We start from the raw sequence: 20174 nt of genomic DNA, 5'->3' as shown, positions 1-20174 counted from the left end.
AAGAACTTAACTGCGCATGGAAAGCTTCAGGCCACAGCGCACACAATGTCTTCGTCAGCGAGTTGCCGAAGGAGCTTCAAACGTTAGCACACCAAAACTCTACTTCGACGCCTCCTTTAATAATTTAGTTTGCACCCAAGTTTATGGAACTGGGTCCTCACAGTTCAGATCCTCTTAAAGATACCCAGCACAAAAGCGTGCCCAATGTTTCAGAAAAATACAGATATAATACATGACACCAAGGATGCTGTTCCTTTCTTCTCAAGAACAATGGCATCACGAGTTTTCCAGGTTGTTCTCCACGAGATTTAGCAGGAGGCTTCTTTCTTCTCTTCACTCTTCAGCATCATTCATTGAAGCCAGCCTTTATTTTTTAAATGTTGTTGTTTCGGAGCTTATCTGGTTAACTATTTGTAATGGCGATGTTATTCGATAAATAGAGTGTCAGGCGTTCTCTCAAAAAATGTAAAGAAGCTAAGCCAAGCAGATGAACAGTTTCCTCAATTAAGAATAAGGGTACGAAATGAACCAAAAATACGACGACAATCCCCAAAAGGAGCAGTCGATCTATCTAGTTTGCTGGTGGAATTTTCATGTGTACATAATCGCTTTCCGAAGGTGCAGAGTATATGCTTCTGATAAATCTGCAGAAAATTCTTCAGACTTGCACTACAAGATCTCAAGGCCAAATAGTTCTGGAATTTGATTACCCATTGCTGTCTCCATACATTTTATGAACCGAAAATAGGTCGACAGGAATGAATGTCAGATATAGTTATTTTCTTTCTAAACTTAACAGAATGAGGCCTTTTAATGTTTAGCATTTGATTCAGAGCATTGCATGTTCACGTAATCCGAAAAGAAATAAGCAAGATGGGCGTCTCTTCATAGCTAGGACCATAACCTTGCAAATTAAAAAGCAAAAGAAGTTGGAGAGAGGGACCGAAGTGTGCGCGCGAACCCAAGGCTCACCCCCTAAGGGACGAAGCCCAGCTCGAAAGCCGATTCAATGGAAGAAGACAGAGCAGATCATTTTGAGCTCGAGAGAAGAATAAGCACACAATTTCTTGTTCCTCTTGCTGCAGTAAGAAGGTTACTGTTCCTAGCGCGCCCCAAAGAGAAGTTATTAGTCAGAACGGAAGTGCAAAAGATGCTGGCGGGAGGGGCTGAAGTGTGCGCGCGAACCCAAGGATCTCCCCTTTATTTATTATGTTACAAGGGAGAAAGCCCAGAGGCAAGGCGCGCTATAATAGTACATGGGTTTCGCCGCCGGTGACCCGGCGGCATGCCAACCCAGCGGCGAGGCTAGGCCGCTAACCGCGTCCCCCCGGGCTCAAGCGCAACAGCACAGCGACCCGAGCTCGACCCCACAACCGCGGTTGCGTAACCAACCGGCGGTGCGCCACGCATGGGCCGAACCTTACCCCCGCCAACTCTACCCTCCGGAGCCGGAGTTACAGGCCTGCGCTACTAGACCCGGCGAGAGATCCCGCGAATGGGGCGCTTTTATAGCGCTCGGACTCCGTCCGGAATGGCGAGGTGGGACTAATTACACTCGCTAATGCGTACTAAGGGCATCTCCAACCGGGCGACCCATCCCGCGCCCGCGCGTCCGGATGGGTCCAGCCGGACAAAAAACCGGCCCAGCGCGCGGACCCATCCCTAAAACGGATGCCCGCGGCGTCCGGATCAGACGCAAACCCGGCCCAAATCTTGGCCGGGTTTGCGTGGCCGCGGACGCGAAAGGCTGGTCGCTCGCGTCCGCTCCTTGTCCGCCCCTGGCCCGCGTGTCATAGGCATAACTAAAAATTTTCATTAAAAAGAACTCATTACAATTTTTAGCTCCTACTTCTTATCCTAAATACGTATGGGGCCGGCGGTCTCGCCGGCGACTCCTCGCCGGCTCGCCGTCGGGGCCGTGGATTTCACTCGACGCGCGCGGCTCGTACGCGTGAGGATTCCACTCCGGCTTATGGGGCCGGGTGGCGCGGCGGCGGCGGCGCGGGCGCGGGCGGCGGCAGCGGCGGCTTGGGCGGCGGCCGCCATCCTCCTCCGTTCCGTCCGCGCACCTCGGGCGCGCTCGCGCTCCGCCTCTCGCGGCGGAACCATCCGCTTCCCGCATAGCTCCACCTCCCGCGGAGCGGCGCGTTCCACAGCGGTGCGCGCCTCCAGGCGGACGCGGGCGGGGGCCTGGGCCTCGTGGATCTCCTCCCGCCGGCGCATGCGCTCTTGCCGGCCGCGCTCCGCCGACGCAGCATCCTCCCGTGCGCGCCGCTCGGGGGACGGCATCTGGATGAGGTGACGGGCTGCTCGCATAGCGAGCGGCTCGTTCTTCCGGCCGAGGAGGTCGCCCTAGCGGCGGCGGCCGGCCCGCCGGATGCCCTCGTGCTCCTTCGTCACGCGCGTGAGGTCGGCGAGTCGCTCCTCGATGGCGGCGTTGATGTTCGCCGGCGCGAGGTCCTCCTCGTTGACGGGCTCCTCCGCGGCGGCCGCCCCTCCTCCGCGGCCTCGTACCGGCCGTCCGCGGTCTCGTGCCGGCCCTCCGCGGCCGCCTCCACCATCTCCGCGTCACCGGCCTTCTGTGCCGCCGCCTCGGCAGCGACGCGGAGCGCCTCGTCGTCGGCGACCCACCGCGAGTCCGCGCGCTCCTCCTCCACCGTCCGCGGGAACCTGGCCCGGGCGGCGAGGGAGAGCTTGGCCCATGTGGCCTGCAGGGCGCGCGGCATGGCGACGGAGAAGGTGGAGGGGGGAGGGAGAAGGTGGAGGGGGAGGATGGTGTTGCGGAGTGTGAGACCGCCGCCGTCTTTTATAGCCGGCGGCCTGGCGGGAAACTTGGGCGCGAGCGCGCGCCAATGGCGTTTTCGCGCGCGCGGGAAGCTTGGTGCGCGCGGGAACTTTCCCGCGCGTTCCACCGCCCGCCATGGCTGTCCCGTCGAGGCCTGCCATGGCGCAGCGCCGCGCAAGGAAGACGAACCACGTGGCGTCTGTTTGGGTCGACGCGTTGGGCGCAGCGTGCGACCCAAACGGACACGCGGACGTGGGGCGCTGTCCGCGTGCCCGGGCGGCGACCCAAACGGCCCAAAACGGACGGCCCAGCGCGTCCGTTTGGGTCGCCCGGTTGGAGATGCCCTAATGTGTGCTAAGACGAGGGATTACCCGCAGGAGCCGAGCGCCTGATCGAACGCCATGACCGCTGCGGCGGCCACCCACAGCCGCAGGAGCTTCCCAGAAAATTGCCACGCAGCCGAGCCTCCCTCGCCTCGTAGGTCACGCCTCCGCCGGCGGATCGACCGGCCGGGGCCGCGGAGGTTCGAATTGGGGAGGCGGCGATTTTGATGCGGAGCTCTGTTTCCGCTGGCGGAGATTTTCTTTTCAGACTCTGCCTGCTCGGTGAAAACGACGAGTATATTACGTTTCCACAACAGCGAGACGTATCCGGCCGGGTATAACGTTTTGGCGACTTTACGCCTTCGCTAGTAGTTCCAACAACAGCAAAACCCGTTACTATTTCGGATGAGCAGCGGCAAGATCTCAAATTGCTTACCTGGCTGTTCAAACTAACCTGCCAAAACATCTATATTTTAATATTTAGGAACGGACTAGTCACATGCCTGTGTGTTGTTACATGCGACAATAGAGGTGAATAAAACATAAAAGGGCTAAATTGGTTCATAATAAATAAAAATGAATTTATTTTTGTACTGATTCTCGTCAAACATAAACACAAACTACCAAGCAATTTCTTATTTCACACTGTGTGAGTACGTGTTTGTACACAGTATTCTTCCCAGCAAAAAATAATTCTACCATCATGTAACATAGTCTGGCGGGAACTTGTGCTTTTCTTTTTTAATCTAAAAGGGAACACTTTTATCATTCTAATAAGGGGCACACAGGTATCTCAGGTAGAAAGACTCTTTACAGCACAATGCGGAGTGGAGGAAAAGGGAAAACCATAGAGCAAACTATCTTTCAGAAAGAAAAAAAAAAGCGTAAATTCTATTTTCCAATTCACTTCACAATTGAAAAAGTAATACATGGGCAGCTTGACTTCCCCCAAGAGGTAGAGAGGGTCCTTGCTAACTTTGTTGTTCACTCGAGTTCTTCCACACCCTATGACCAACAATGCCTTTAGAGTGTTATGCGGTGCCGGGCTTTAACCTTGCTCTGCTATCTGCATCTTAAAATGGCATGTTTACTTGTATGTTCAACAATAGGAGAAAATAATTTATTAACAAAGAAAATACAACATCCATCAGGTTGCCAAAGTCAAATAATTGGCAAGATAATACTAGTAGATATCCAAGGATAGAAAGGTAACAATTACATGACCCTCGATTCCGCATAATCAACAGCCAATCGATTAGTACAGTTTCTGGGTGACAACCCCTAGAGTAGCATTGTGCAGGACTATGGAGCATTGTGGTAGATGGGGAATGGAAATTTAGAATACAAATCTATCAGGGGATACCAGCCATACAGTTTCTAGATACCTAGTTTGGTGGTCCTCTAACTTGAGTCAAAAGTGGTTCAGAGCATATAGTTAGAGCCTTGTACAAGCTGCACAAGACCATCATACTGAAAGCTTCACATAACTGTGTACCTTCAATGATGATTACTTGCACATACTTTCAGGTACAATGCATGTATTGTCAATTCACAAGCACCACGTGAAATGCATCAAAGTGAACTGAACAATAACCTGACGTCTTACTCCTACCTCTGTTCTACTATTCAGACTAATTACACAATTTCGGAGGGAAAGGAAATCGACTGAAATGCCAAACCATTAGTCGCTTGTGCTGCCAGACTCGAGGGAGGTGAAGGGAGGTGAGGCGATGACCTGGCCAGAACATCAGCCACACTGTTCCCTTCTCTGTTAACTTTAGAAATGGCACAAGCCTTTATATCTTCTACAGCCCCGTCACAAGCAGATTTATTGGCACCCGGGCATTTAGCAGAGCAATCAAAGATGCACAATCATTTTCTAAATGGAGAGGCCCAAGTAATGGCATACCTCATGGTTGCTAAATTAGTAGACAAAGCAAAGAGTAGATGGTGGCAGAGAAGGACGAGGATGATGGAGCAGTGGGTCCCAGCCAAAGAAAATTTTGAAACGACATAAACCGAATGGCTGGCGCAATCTGAATCCTCTCTTCCTCACACAACTAAAGATTTCTCAACGCAAATTCAGTAAGATACATCGGTTGCAACAAGAAACTGAGCTGGAAAATTCCATGAGATGCACAACACACTTACAACTGATCGTTATTAGAGAAGCTAGTGGAGGCTCACTCGGTGTGTTCCTCTCCCACCCTATTCTAGACCACATCTAATCAATCTAGAGAACGAATGGAAGGAAACGAATGGATAAATCAATCATTTATGAGGAGAAAAATAATTAACAGCTACCTAATGCATCGGCGAAGGGAAGAGTGAAGAGACGGAGCTGGTATGCGACCCAGTGGTGGTGTTGTGGCTTCAAGTCAGACCCTCATTCATGGGACCTGAAACGGGCGGTGCGGAGGAAGATAGGATTAGGCTTCACAGCGGCGAGGGCAGTGGTTCATTGATCTGTATAATATAAAACCCAAAAATAATTACATACCTCACGAGAAACTTACCATAATTGTCCTACGGTCTGCATACAGTTCCAACTAATTCATGCTGAACAAATGAGCTTACATATAGGTTGACGAATGACCACCTACATAAGTGAGAAGAAAATTAACATCTACAGGGGGAAATACTTCAGTTAACATATAGGTACAAATGTTAATAGCAGGAATAGGTTGAGCGCAAGAGATGAAATTGACAAAAGATCATCGCCCACAGTTAACTCTATCTTTTCAATTTAATGAAACGCAAAAGTCTTTTTAGGATCAGGGAACTATAGGCAACAGCAAAAAATGAGCAAATAAACCTGTCTCTATAATAATGAAGAGTAAAGAAAAACGTAATAATGCATACACAATGTATGTTTAGATAGCATGAAAATAGCACCAAAGATATAGTGTACCTTCAATGCAGAAGTTTGGCGCTCCATCTCCTTTAGGCAGTAACATGTCAAATCCCCTTTTGATGTGTTTATTTCATCAGTAAAAAGCTATGACCAGTAAAATGCATGAAAAGAAGAAACATGTGGCACATACTTCCAACAAATCATATTTTTCAGGTTTAATTATTTACTCCCTCCGTCCCGTTTTAATTAACTTGGGAGAGAAAAAACGCTTCAGAAATAGATTTTTACATTCCCGTCCCTATACAGTTTCAAATTTCAAAACAGACTCCCTAAGATCTAATCTCCGTGAGATCCAATCGATCGATCGATGGATCCAGCTGGGATCGATCTACTGATCTAGGGAGAGCAGAGGCGAGCAGAGGCCGACCGCGTCACTCCGGCCTGGCGCGCTCCATCGGAGCCCACGCCGGCGGCGAGGTGGCTCCCATCGGCGAGTCACGGAGACGAGGCGGGACGCGGCGGTGGAGTCGGAGGTGGGCTCGTCGAGGTGGCAGGCTAGGACGCGCCCCGCTCCCAGGCCCGTTCGATTCCCTTGTCCCGGATCCGCGGGCGTGCAGCGGGCGGCGTGCGGAGGAGGCGTCCGCCATGCCGGCGCCTCACAGCTCGTTTCCGGCCGCCTCCAGCCCCACTGACCTCCGAAAGACGAACGGCCGGCGACCTGCTCGCTCTGGCAGGCTGGCGGCCTCGCGCCATAACCCGCAGTGGAGGGCCCCAACGCCGGTGCCGGCCGGGATGCCAGCTCGGCGGCGCCGGCCGCAAGAAAGAGGGACTGCGCGCAGCTCGGCCCTGCTACACGAGTTGACGGAGGAGTAAAAAACGATAGGGTTTTTTTTGCAAAATTACGGTTGAGTTAATTAAAACGGGACGGAGGGAGTACTTTCTAGGACATTTGTTGTAACTTATATCCTCCTCATTTGCACCTACATAGATTTATAAAAATACAAGACATTAAGGAAGTACACTCAAGACACTGACAAAAGACCAGACACCTAGGACAATTGAAATCATTATTCTTTTGCTGTATCGAATGTCTCAGCTCCTTTGTTTAAATCAAGGTATGTAATTCTTTTCTACTTTGGGAGAAGCATTGCATACTTTACCTAGTGAGTTGTCATAGCGTCAGCTGCTTGCCGAAACTAAAGGACTCCTGGCATATCCTGAAAGAAGAAGTGAAAAATATGAAGATCATTTGTTCTCAAATTCTGTTGCTCCGGAGCTTATCCGGGAGACAATTTATAAATACAATGCAGATCCTTTAGCAATTTAGTGTGCATCCAGTTTGATGAAACTGGCCCTCGCCATTCTGATCCTCCTAAATATACCCAGCACAAAGGCCCGGTCTATTTTAGAAAAACACAGAAATAATACATGACGCCAAATACGCCGCTCTTTTCTTCTCAAGAACAGTGGCATTACGAGTTTTCCAGGATGCTCTACACAACATTAAGCGGGAGGCTTTTTTCATCTCTTCAGCATGATTCATCCATGTCAGTTGAACGACGAAGGTAGCGGCATCAGCTAGCTAGAGCTAGTGAGCTTCCAGGATGCAAATCCTTTGTTTTATAATTTTGTTGTTCCGGCCTGGAGACTATTTGTAATGATGATGTTATTCAATAAATAAAGTGCCGGCATTGTCTGAGGAAATGTAAAGCAACTACTCCAAAGCATCTGGACATTTCTGCAATTAAGAATAAGGAAAAGAAATGAATATACAATACTGCATCCAGGAATTAAGAAGCTTCAGTCACGACAATCCCAAAAAAAGAGTCGTGAACCTAGTCTGCTGGTGCAGTTTTCCTGTTTACATAATCCCTTTCCGAAGCTGCAGAGTATATGCTTCTGACAAATGAGTAGAAAATATGCATAGCCAGTGAAACTGAACCGAAGAACACAGAGCGGAGCATTCCGAGATGAACATGGGATTTCATTCAGAAATCAGAAGTGAAATGGCGAAAAGTGCAAAAGAGCTGGCGAGAGGGGCCGAGTGTGCGCGCGAACCCAAGGTTCAACCCTTTATTTATGATAGGGAAGAAAGCCCAAAGGTGGATTCGCCGCCGGCGCCGGGTGGCACCGGCCGCATGGCACCCCATTGCTGGGGGACATGGCCGCAGAACGAGTCTGCCGGGCTCAGAGCTGCCTCTGACCCTGGTTTCAAGCGCACAACACAGCGACCTTACTCTCGGCCAACTCCGCCCTCCGAAACTGGAGTTACAGGTCCGCGTTACCAGACTCGGCGAGAGAACCGGCGAATGGGGCGCTTTTATAGAGCGCGGATTCCGTCCGGAATGGCGAGGTGGGACTAATTACACTCGCTTATGCGTACTAATGTGTGCTAAGACGAGGGATTAGTGGATTACCCGCCTGCCGCCGCCCGCAGGAGCCGAGTGCCTGATCGAACGGCATGACCGCTGCGGCGGGCCAGCCACAGCCGCAGGAGCTTACCAGAAAATTTCCACGCCGCCGTGCCACCCTTGCCTCGTCGGCCGCCGTCGGATCGACCGGTCGGGGCTGCGGAGGTTCGAAATGGAGGCGGCGATTTGATGCGGAGCTCTGTTTGCGCAGGCGATTTTTTTATTTATTTACAAGCACTCGCTGCTGGGGGAAGAAGACGACGACTACATCATCCTCTATTGGGCCTTCAGGGTGGTAATGAGGCCCGACCCAAAAAATCAAGGCTGTTGGGCCAGTCGGGTCAGCCTCATAACGGAATCGGATCAGCAGAGCCGGACTCAAGCGACCCAATGGGTCAGCAGGGCCGACCCACAAAAATTAGTCGCGTCTAAAGATAAGCTAATCAACCTTGGTCAGTACCATCAGATCCCTGAAATTATCCCGTCAGCTAGTGCATCGTATTGTATCGTGTGTGGATCTGTTTCAGCAAGAAAGCCAGTGCTTCGAATCCTTGCATAGGAGGCTCTCATTTCCCCCCTCCTTCTCTCTCAACCGTGAGCAGTAGTTGAGAGTCTCCCCCGTCTCTTCGGGCCGATCCCGACCCCTCTCCGGCGGCTCTGCCGGCTGGAGATGGCGACGGAAAGGCGCCGGCGTAGGTGTAGATAGTTGTAGTGGTCCCGTAGTGGCGTCTGCGAGTAGGTCACCAGTTCTCTCTCACCAGATCTGGTGCGTCCTGTTGTTGGGCGGTGTGGCGGCGTGGCTCCGATGGCGAGGGCGACGGCTGCGGCGCGGCTTCGACGCGGGCACCTCGGCGAATAAGGTGGGTTGGAGCTCGTGCTTCTCGAGGTGCTGGCGCAGCATCGGGGAGCAGATCTGGGTGGCTTGCCGCTCGCGTCCATGGTGGGCGTCCAACGGAGCTGCTGCGGCAAGCTCGGTCAATAAGCGCTGCCACCAACAGCTGCAACTTCTTCTTTTCCTTGATGTCCTCCTGGCCGGCCATGGTGGCGAGGGGAAGGGCACCGAAGGCGACGACGAGGTTGTGGTGGCTGGCAGATCTCTTGTTGCTACTTCGAGCCTTCACACGGTGGCTACAAGCTGGCCATCGATCTTGTTTGACCAAGATCCTGGAGTTCTTCAGCGGAGGACCGATGCCCGCTGCCTTGCCTCTGCATCTTATGGTCGAAGGGCGATCCTCCTCAGTCTCTCCTTCCCAGGGACCAAGCAGTCCGAGGGGAAGGCCTTCAGCTCCAGCCACGACGCCGGACCAAGTGGTTCGTCCCCGGTGCCGGTGTCTCTTTTGTGGTGGAGCGACGCATCGACGAAGTTCAGACGCGGAGTGGAGACGAAAGGACCTGATTGCTTTTTCTACAATCTTTCTAGGATCCTTTCTGTAATATTTCAGTCCTTATCCAGAATTCCCATGTCTTGTAGGGGTTTTTCTGCAAATTGTACTCTCCGCCTTGGTAATACTAGCAGCTACTAGGGTCTTCTGACCCTTTCCTTGTTAAAAAAAAAAAGAATCCTTGCATAGCAGGGTACACATGTGGATCTATTTCAGCTACCTAATGGCCACTCAGCGTCAATCGCTAAATAATCAAAGTATGCTACCTAATGGCTAATTTTGTTGTACCATATAACATATTTCAAAGAATATTTATATATGCTAACATAGCCCAAAAAAAGTGTATAAAAGTAAATTTTGGATCGATCCAAAATACCCAACGAGCCTACAGAGTCGATGACTTTATTTGAAATGGGTTGACCCATGGCCCCTTAAATAGGCCATGAGACAACCCGTTCCCATCCCGAGGGCCTTGGCTGGCTGGTTGGATTTACCATATTTCGTTTCCAAAACGGCTACCGGTATTGCATGATAACGTTTTGGCTACTTTACATCTTCACTACTTATCTTTGTAAAGGTCCACCACCTATCTATTAATGATAATTATTAACAACAGTACAAAGAGTTCAAAAAGTGATAAAAGTTACAAATAGTCCGTATATCAGTATACCACCTAGCGAAGATTATAGAAACTAACGCAAGCTAAAGACGCACCGCCGTCCTCGTCCATTCATCAACCGGAGTTGGGAAAAACTCGTTGTAGTAGATCTTGTTCTGGTAGATAAACGGGAAGTTCTCGTGCCAAGGTCACAAAGGACCAATGCACCAGAGCATCAACCACCGCAAATGGTGAAACTCGTAGATTGGAACAGTCAAACATAAACGAACATGAAAACCAACTAGATCACATAAGATCCGTCGGACACACAATTCCACGCACCGTTCGCCGATGCTAGGCGCACAACTAGAGTGAGGATAGGACTAGCGTAATGTGACTTCAAGATGCCGCCACCATCGCACCATCACACGCCTGTCGCCGAGACCCCGCTGCACGACGCCGTCGAGACCCATCGTCGTCAACATTGTAGATGAAACAATGCTCCACCAGCAGACCTCTGCAGGCATCACAAGTTCCAAGACGATGCCCTAGAGGGTAAGCGACATTGATAGCGCCACCATCATCCGATCCAGGAGACCTAGATCTAGGGTTTCCCCCAAATCATGTGGCAAGAGGCGAGAGATATGCAACCACGACACCTTCAACAAGGTAACGACGTCCAAGGACGCCGCCATCGTCAGCTCCGAAAAGGTCGGAGCCCGGTTCTCACCGGTCGCCCGCCTCACAAACCCGCACATGCAGCCCTAGGGGCCGATCCGCAAGAGAGGAGGATGTCTCCACGCCGCCCGCCGTCGATTAGCCTGGATCCCCACCACCACCGCGCCATCACCTCCACCAGAGGTAGAGATGAACGGCGGCAGCTCGGGCCATATAGTTTCTGGCCCGGGAGTATTTAGGAAGGATGGAGTATTATTTAGTTAATGTGTAGTACTAAAATGTCTGAAATATTTGGACCGAAAGGTAATTATCTGAAACCACTGAAAAGTGAATTTCGGTGAAATCTCACTGAATATGATTTCAATTACGAATAGATCGTATTCGAGAGTACGTGTATGTAGCTCCAAAAACAAGCAAGGAAAATAGATGCTCAGCCACTGATTCATAATTTGACTCCGGTTCGTTTTGACCTCAACTTGCATCGGCAGTCAAAGGCAACGAAACACCGCTGCAGCTGAGTAGACCGGTCGCGGCCGGCCGCCAGGGAAGCTTGGCGCCAACGTAACCCGGGAAGTCAAAGAAGAGATCCGTGGTGGACACGAACTTGGAGAAAACGTTTCCGGACCCAACCACGGCACGTGCGTCCTGCTCTTGCGCAGGAGGAGGGCCCGAATTATAAGAGCTAGACACGTCTAGCCGTCACCTCCATCGCCAAAACACTTCGTCGAGCCTAGCCCCGCCGGCCCGCCGCGTCCCCAAACCCCCCGCTAAACCCTACTCGCCGGCGACACAGGTTTCCCCCGAGCGCATCCGACAATGGCGTCCCGTAAGTCCCCGGCCGTCTGGTTTTGTGTTCTTCCGCCCTTTCTCGATTAGATCGACGTGTGAGTTCTGACGAGAACGCTCTGGCGCTGCAGGTCTCAAGTTCGAGAGCTCCTGCGAGATCGGGGTCTTCGCGAGGCTCACCAACGCCTACTGCATCGTCCCCGCCGGCTGCTCCGACAGCTTCGTCAGGTTGGCGTCTCTAGCTGCTGCGCAGTAGGTTACCTGTGATCGGAGGATTTTTAGTCGATGTTAATCGCGAGGTTTCTCTGTTGCCTGCAGTGTGTTTGAGAACGATCTGGCCGACGCCGTCCCGGTGGTCAAGGCGTCCATCGGCGGCACGAGGATCCTGGGGCGATTGTGCGTCGGTGAGCACTACTTGCTTTTCCTGAATGATCGAGCAATTTTGTGGCCGGTATATTCTGAACTGCTCACGCACGTCTTCCTGTTTGTGTTGTGGCTGATGTCTGGTCAGGTAACAAGAACGGGCTTCTTCTGCCAAATACCACCACCGACCAGGGTAAGGAACACATTCAGAAAGAATTCGCAAACATGCTAGACTGCTAGTTTTCATCGGCACTGACAAGTAAATGACATGGCTGCCTTTATCTCCACAGAGCTTCAGCACCTCACGGACAGCCTGCCTGACCAGGTGGTCGTCAAGCGGGTCGACGAGCGCCTCTCTGCCCTCGGCAACTGCATTGCTTGCAATGACCATGTCGCGCTCACAAACCCAGATCTGAACAAGGCAAGTTGCTCTTCTTTCCCCTCCCCAGAACCGATACGCGGCCTTGAATCCGTAATCGTACAAGAGATGGACACGTATCTGACATTCATGTTCTGTCTGTCGCAGGAAACAGAGGAGATCATCTCTGACGTTCTTGGAGTGGAGGTGTTCAGGCAGACCATCGCAGGGAACATCCTCGTCGGCAGCTTCTGCGCCTTCTCCAACAAAGGGGGACTGGTAAGCTCCTCGCACCAGCTACGACTGAACTACTGCTTGTTGTAAATCTCGTCTCACAACGCTAGCCCCTTCCTGATCTCTGAAACTTGTAAACTGTGTAGGTTCACCCGCAGACCTCGGTGGAGGACCTCGAGGAGCTGTCGACGCTGCTGCAGGTGCCCCTCGTCGCTGGCACAGTGAACCGGGGAAGCAATGTCGTTGCGGCCGGCATAGCGGTCAACGACTGGGCGGCCTTCTGCGGGTCAGACACCACTGCCACTGAGCTCTCGGTCGTGGAGAGCGTCTTCAGGCTCAGGGACGGCCGGCCAGGGGCGCTCGGCGCCGATGTCAGGAAATCCTTGGTTGAAAGCTGCTTTCTCTAGGGTCCTTTGCTTGTGTTTTGCCCTGGGGGATTGATTAAACTGGCCGCCATGATATCTCCCTTGATGTATCTGCATTTCTTTCCATTGAACCTGTTATATGAGACGTGTACTAAGATTGCTTACTTCGAGAATCTGGAAAAGCTTTTCGCCAATCAAGGTAGCATTAAGCTAAGAATAAGGCTTGTTTTAACTAGTACCAAAGTTTTTTTTTTTTGAAAAGGAAATTATATTCCACTAAACAAGCTGCACAGCAAGATCGCTGGCAAGCAATTCGATTACACAAACAGGAGCAGTGTCCACCCAGCTGGATGAGGAAGCACTGCCCTGGTAGCCAACCTGAGCCAGAGTATGAGCTACATTATTACAATCACGGCGACAGTATGTAAACTCTGCATTGTCAAAGTGCAGAAACTTCAAACTCCGCGCCTCACGCATCAGGACACCAGTATCCGCAAGATCATAATTTCCATTGTTGATGGCTTCGATCAATGTGGTGGAATCAGACTCAAAAAGTACTCTGAACATACCCAGATTCGATGTACCTTCCATAGCAGCAATACATGCCTCAGCTTCGCCATGAAGGGCACTTCGGAGGTGATTCAACTTTCCCGCACCAGCAGCTAGGAACTCCCCATCTTCGGCACGGATTACATATCCGTAAGATCCATTTTTCAGCTCCGGGATGAAAGAGGCATCAAAATTGACCTTAACAAACCCTGATGGTGGCGGCTCCCATTTACTCTGAACCGGCTGAACCTCGGCCAGTGCCTTTGGTTCCGGTGAGAATTCATGGTGGTGTTTTACGATCAGATGGCAAATCTCTTCAGTCGTCTTCCTCTTCTCGCCCGCATTGATCTTGTTACGTGCTGTCCACCAATCCCAAAGGGTCACCGCCACCAGTGTTTGTTGTTGCTTTGGGAGAGCTAACACCCTGTTCAACACAGTATGGGCGTCTGGACACTCAAGCAGCTGAAGTCTAACAGCTTCCAGGTTGAGGTGTCTTCACACCTTCTTGACTTCTTTGCATTTGAGAAAAATGTGCCCACCATCCTCATCAAATCGACCACATACAGGGCATCTCGTGTCCAAGACAACGCCCTTCCGCTGGATGTTTAGGCGAGTTGGTAAGCTATTGTGTGCGAGGCGCCAAAGGAAGATTCTCACTTTGCCTGGGACGTCCATTCTCCAAAGGTATTTCCATTCGCTGTTGCACCTAGCAGTATCAGTCAACGATGAACTGGCATCCCGGTTCAGTCTTGCATCCCGTATACTTACCCCAAGACGATATGTAGATTTGACACTGAAAATGCCCTTGCTGTCAAGATGCCAGGCTACGTAGTCCTCCATGTCCGGTTGTAATGGAATTGACAGAATATCGCGAGTATCTTCAGCAGTAAAATTGTCACGAATAAACTCCTCGTCCCATGTTTCTGTAATGGGGTTTATCAACTCACTTACAGTAGTGATAATTGACCGACCTTGCGTCGCCACCGGTCTTCTAGTTGATCCCCTTGGTATCCACGGATCCAGCCATGGGTTGATCTTCTCTCCATCCCCTACTCGCCACACAACTCCGTGCTTTAGGATTTCTAGCCCCCGGAGTAAACTACGCCATGTATAAGACATGCCAGACTGTGGTTTTGCATCAAGAATTGAACTCTCAGGGAAATACTTTGCTTTTAGGACAATAGCACATAGAGAGTCTGGGTGTTGCATTATTCGCCAACATTGTCGTGATAGCATGGCCATATTGAAAATATAGAGGTCCCTAAAGCCGAGGCCTCCCTCCTCTTTGGCTCTGGTCATTCTCTCCCACCCTATCCAGTGACATTTATCCTTACCGTCCTGCTGACTCCACCAATAGCGTCCAATCATACTGCTGATTTCATCACATAGCTTTTTGGTGAGATCAAAACATGACATGGCATAGCTAGGGATGGCCTGTGCTACAGCCTTGACCAAAATCTCCTTCCCTGCTTTTGAAAGCAACCGTTCCTTCCACCCTTGGATACGCCGCCAGATTTTCTCCTTCAAGTACTCGAATTCTTTGCTCTTTGATGCCCCCAGATGGACCGGCAAACCCAGGTATCTCTGGTTTTGTGATTCCCTTGGTATGCCCATGACATTCAGCACTGCATTTTTGGTACGAGCTCTAATTCCTTTACTGAAATACGCGGATGACTTGTCCTTGTTTATCATTTGCCCTGATTGATCCTCATATAAAGCTAAAATTTGCTGCAGCTTGCTTGCACTCTGGGTAGTGGCTTTCATAATAATCAGCGAGTCATCAGCGAAGAACAAATGGTTTATTTTTGGGGCTCCCTCACAAATTTGCACTCCCTCGATGGACCCCTCTTCCTCCGCCTTCCGTAACAGCACCGAGAACGCCTCCGCACAGATGATAAAAAGATATGGTGACAGAGGATCCCCCTGGCGGAGCCCCCGTTCTGGTAGGAAAGCCTCTGACAAACATCCATTTATCTTGACTCTGTATGAGACCGATCGCACACAAATCATAATCACATGTATCCAGTGGGGGGCAAAGCCCATTCTCACCATCATTTGCTCGAGGAAGTCCCACTCAACCCGATCGTAAGCTTTGCTCATGTCTAGTTTTATCGCCACCAAACCGTCACGTCCTCCCTTTTTTGTATGCATCAAGTGGGTAATCTCGTAGGCCAATAGGACATTGTCCGTTATCATTCGGCCAGGGACAAACGCAGACTGTGTTGGTGAGATAATCTCAGGCAGAATTGCTTTCAACCGATTTGCCAAGACTTTCGAGATAATCTTGTACAACACATTACAGAGACTAATTGGCCTGTACTCCGTTATTCTCTCTGGATTTTTAACCTTTGGAATCAGGATATGCCTCTGAGAGAAAGAAAACAAATCACATTAAAAGGTTGAGAAGGGAAGGAGGTGGAGTAGTGGAGTCGAAGGAAGAGCTAGGATCCTTTATTTCTAACTTCTACAAAAGTTTGTTCATGTCATCTGCAGGTCCTAGTAATGATGATCTCCTCCAACATATCCCTCATGTTATTACAGAGGAGATGAATGAAAGGCTGAACCGAGATTATACTGGGGAGGAGATAAAGGAAGCTTTGGAATCGTTTGGTGATCTGAAAGCACCCGGACCAGATGGTATGCCAGCCATTTTTTTCAAGAAATTCTGGCAAGTTATGGGTGACAAGATACAGGAAGAGGTTTTGGCTGTCTTAAATGGTGGCGCGATGCCAGAAGGGTGGGTCTTTTTTTTTCCTACCGAATTGAGTTCTAAAACATGCACACAAGACTGAGGAGTTTTCATCAAAAATGGAGGTAACAGCATCAGAAGGGAATTCCCATCCAGTCATAGAAAAAGAACATAATTTAAGGAATAACACAAATAAGATTCCAGGGCAGCAGCTTCAATATATATTTTCAAAGGTTGCTGTCCAGTAGGAGAAAAGGACATAATTTAAGGATTGACATAAATAAGATTCTAGGGCAGTTGCTTCAATATCTATTCCTGGCAGGAAGTTCAGTATTGCATGACAACCCAGATGCAAAACAAACACTAGTAGTTCGTTACATGACCAAGACATTATTATCTCATCATATATTCTAATAGAAACCCATAAGCAGCATTGCATGGCGACAAGATGAAACTAGCTGTATCCCATATCCTAGTCGAGCATGTCAGATATTGTCTTCTTCTGGTTGAATGGATCAGTAGCAGCAAGTAAAGTTGCCATGACACTGTTGGGGAAAATGTTATCAGCCTTCATCCTCTCTCTAAATCCATAGGGAGGGGCCTTTGCGTGCAAATATGCATGAAGCAGCAACTGGTACTGCCTAATCCTCCCACTGTAACCCATCTGCCGCAACTTGTTGAACACCTTCTCCGAATTGTGGACGTCTCCTTTCTTCGAATAACTATCAAGCAACATCAGATATGAGCTGTACTGAGGCTTCATCCTGTTTTTCTGAGACAGCTTGTACAGTACGGATTCAGCTTTATCCACCTCTCCAGCGTCCACATAGAGCTTCACAAGCGAATCCAATGTTGACACCCCTATTTTGACACCATTCTCATCCATTCGCTTCAATAGCTCCTTGCCCTTGTCCAAAAGGTTTTGATTGGCATACACCCTAATCAGAGCATTGTAGAATTTGGGAGAGAGTGATTTCCATTTTACAAACATATCCTCAAAGACCTTCTCAGCCTTTTCAACATCCCCAAGCCTACCAAAAGCATCTATAGCAGATAAGCACTCTTCTAGACGAGGATTAGCCTCGCAAACCTGCCAAATCCTCTCGACATCGTCCTTTTTTCCAAGGAAGCCATACAGAGGTAATACAACCTGGCAAGCATTGCGGTTTGCCTTGATATCATCACCCTCCATTAACTCCAAAATTGGTTCAGCTTTCTCACGGTGACCACCAAATATGTAGTGCTTTGCAAGTGTGGCTTGTAACAGAATATCTGGCTCAATACCATCTGCTTGCATCGACTCAACAACTTTTTCCATACCTTCAAAATCTCTTGAAGCGCCTTTAGTGTCTACAAGGAGCTTGTAAGTGAAGAGGGATGGTTTCACATTCTCCTTTTCCATCATTGCGAGAACATCAGCAATCTTCTTCTTGTCCACCCTTTTGTACAGCAGCAGAAGCTGATTGATAGCAAATACTGTGACTGGGAATCCCAGATCCTTCATCTTATTGAAGACTTCTTCTGCCTTTTTGACATTCACTTCGGCCACACAATTAGCTAAAAGAGTTCTGTATACAACCTCACCCCTGAGAGATGCAGGAATATTGTCAATATACTTTTCAGCTCTGTAAACACCATTGACTTTAGCCATCAGATCAAGGCGTGAAGCATAATCACGTTCTACAAGATCAATTTGTTTGGATTCTTCAAGCCATTCCAGGAGCTGTGTAAAAGTAGTGAATAAATTATCCTCCAAGTTAGACAAGAAACATGCTGAGATAAGCCAGAACAATTAAAGGACAGTCATATATTCTCATGGCATTGTACACATGAAATTAAATGTATAAATAGGTGGTAATTCACACAGTAAAAGGCACATGTTATTGTTCACCGAATATTAACTCTAGTGTACAGCTACGAATAATCAATACGGAGTAGTAGGCATCTTATAAACATGTTGAAGAAAAAAAAGACATTGTCATTACAAATGTGTTTTAAGCCAGAGAACGATGTGAGTGCTTCAATGGTATCACCAATATGTACTATTTGTTTTTAAGAATTTGCAATCATGAAAAAATAGACATAAAAAGTTGTCCATGGTAAGTACCTGCAATGCTTTGGCGTAGAACCTCCGTTTCCGAAGGTTCAAAATGACATAAAAGATATCACTTCTATCAAATGTATTGCCAGCATCAACCCATTTCTTCAGTGAGGCAGCGACATCATTCCTTGGAGCTTCCAACAAGACTTTGAGAAGGGGGCTCTGGGAGGCCCTCTTCACTGTCTCCTTCTCGGGTTTGGCATCAGCATCAACTCCTAACGAGTCGATTTCATCTACAGCATCCTCATCAGAACTCTCTTCAGATGTTGACTCTACTTCTTCCTTTTTATCAGCTTCTGGTGGGACCTCCAAATCAGAAAACCCGTCCTCCAAACCATCATCTTTGTCACCAGAATTTGCCCCAGCCTGAGAAGAGAAGCTCCTGCCCCACATGGACCAGCCAGATGAGAAAGATGAACGGGAGGCTGATGGCTTTGGCTGACGGCAGCAACACGATTTCTGGCAACACTGCCCACAGTGCTCTTCTGCAGTCTTTGCGTCTGCACTTAGGAGTACCTCGAGACTTGCGCAACCACGGACACTTGCAACTTGGCGGGCACTGACCCTGATTCAGAAGAAAAACAGTCAGTTAGCCAAGGAAATTATCAGAATGAAACTGTGTATTGCAAGACAAACCAGATGATGTACAGTCCTGAGCAAGCATTATTAGCAGACAAATATAACATGTAAATCTGGTTCATTTGCTGAGACAAGAGCACAGAATACTTTGGACTAACATCAAGTAGCTGTCGTTTTTCAAAGATATATATTCGCAGAAAGTAAATAGGGAAATCCTAAGGCGTCAGGTGCCCAACAACATCGCACAGAAGAAGAGCCCCAGGGTGAAGACCGTGAGGCCCGCAATTTCCGACATCAAAACAAATCAACGGAATAATCTGTCCAATAAAGGTGCGACCTTTCCCCCCATACGAAGCTTGCTATCATCCATGGGGATTGGGGAGGAGAGATCACGGCCTAGTAACTCGGGATCGAACTATTTCAGCACGAGAACCGAAATCAAAACAACTAAATAAGAACGGATTTACTAGGCGTCGCTGCTACAGGATAGATCAATGCGAATGGAACGGATTACTGATCAGAATCGCCGCTACAGCCACCGATACATCAACCAGACAACGGCATCTGAAACCTATGGGGATACCCACGGCGGGGAAGGGTGGTACCTGAGGGGGTTGCCGGCTCTGCGGAGCGCCCACATGGCGGCGGCGCGGGGGATTCCTAAGCTCCCGGCGGCGGAGTGCAAGGATGAGGCGGCGGTGCGGGGAAAGAAGCAGACGGCGGCTAAACCCTAGCGGAAGAGGCTTTTGGGAGGGGGAGAGGGGAACCTAAAACCCTAGCTATCGGGATGAGGAGGGGAATGGCCCCGCGAGCTTTGGTGGTGCGGTTTTAGATATTTTTCGTGGGGAAATGAACCATCGGCCCGCTTCAGCCGTAATCAACGGACCGGATTTTTTTTATTTATTTATTTTAACAGGGAAGGCCCCGAAGGGTTGAGAAGCTTCATTAAACGGTGGGCACAATTACAAACAGGACCTTGGCTTTAGTAGCACAGGAGTCCTAGAAAATTACAAGGACCTCAGAAAGAAAATTAAAAAAGCAAGCAAGTCCTTCTTCTCCACCGCATCGCTGATTCAAACTCAGACTACGATCGCTAGCGACGACTCGCCGGGGACTATG

The 20174-nt window shown here is 49.5% G+C and overlaps 2 protein-coding genes and 1 long non-coding RNA gene across 3 annotated transcripts; 1 reads left to right on the top strand and 2 right to left on the bottom strand.

The window, feature by feature from the left end:
- Nucleotides 1–4043: 4043 nt before the first annotated feature.
- On the bottom strand, nucleotides 4044–6155 carry LOC124667998. The gene is made up of 3 exons (XR_006991511.1): nucleotides 5609–6155; nucleotides 5413–5507; nucleotides 4044–4174 (listed from the first exon to the last, which is right to left on the bottom strand). It is a non-coding gene; the product is annotated as an uncharacterized LOC124667998 (long non-coding RNA).
- Nucleotides 6156–11821: 5666 nt separating this feature from the next.
- Nucleotides 11822–13250, top strand: LOC124667792 (eukaryotic translation initiation factor 6-2-like). The gene is made up of 7 exons (XM_047205034.1): nucleotides 11822–11857; nucleotides 11949–12045; nucleotides 12136–12221; nucleotides 12329–12373; nucleotides 12471–12601; nucleotides 12707–12817; nucleotides 12919–13250. Exons 1-7 carry the CDS (start codon nucleotides 11848–11850, stop codon nucleotides 13177–13179), a joined length of 741 nt encoding a protein of 246 aa, XP_047060990.1. The 5' UTR covers nucleotides 11822–11847; the 3' UTR covers nucleotides 13180–13250.
- Nucleotides 13251–16559: 3309 nt separating this feature from the next.
- On the bottom strand, nucleotides 16560–19819 carry LOC124666660 (pentatricopeptide repeat-containing protein At1g80270, mitochondrial-like). Its single transcript, XM_047203996.1, has 3 exons — nucleotides 19661–19819; nucleotides 18483–19041; nucleotides 16560–18098 (listed from the first exon to the last, which is right to left on the bottom strand). Exons 1-3 carry the CDS (start codon nucleotides 19693–19695, stop codon nucleotides 16848–16850), a joined length of 1845 nt encoding a protein of 614 aa, XP_047059952.1. The 5' UTR covers nucleotides 19696–19819; the 3' UTR covers nucleotides 16560–16847.
- Between the last annotated feature and the right edge of the window lie 355 nt (nucleotides 19820–20174).

Source organism: Lolium rigidum, chromosome 6 (genome assembly GCF_022539505.1).
Source record: "Lolium rigidum isolate FL_2022 chromosome 6, APGP_CSIRO_Lrig_0.1, whole genome shotgun sequence".
Taxonomy (NCBI): Eukaryota; Viridiplantae; Streptophyta; class Magnoliopsida; order Poales; family Poaceae; genus Lolium; species Lolium rigidum.
This window is presented reverse-complemented; position numbering and strand designations above follow the sequence as displayed.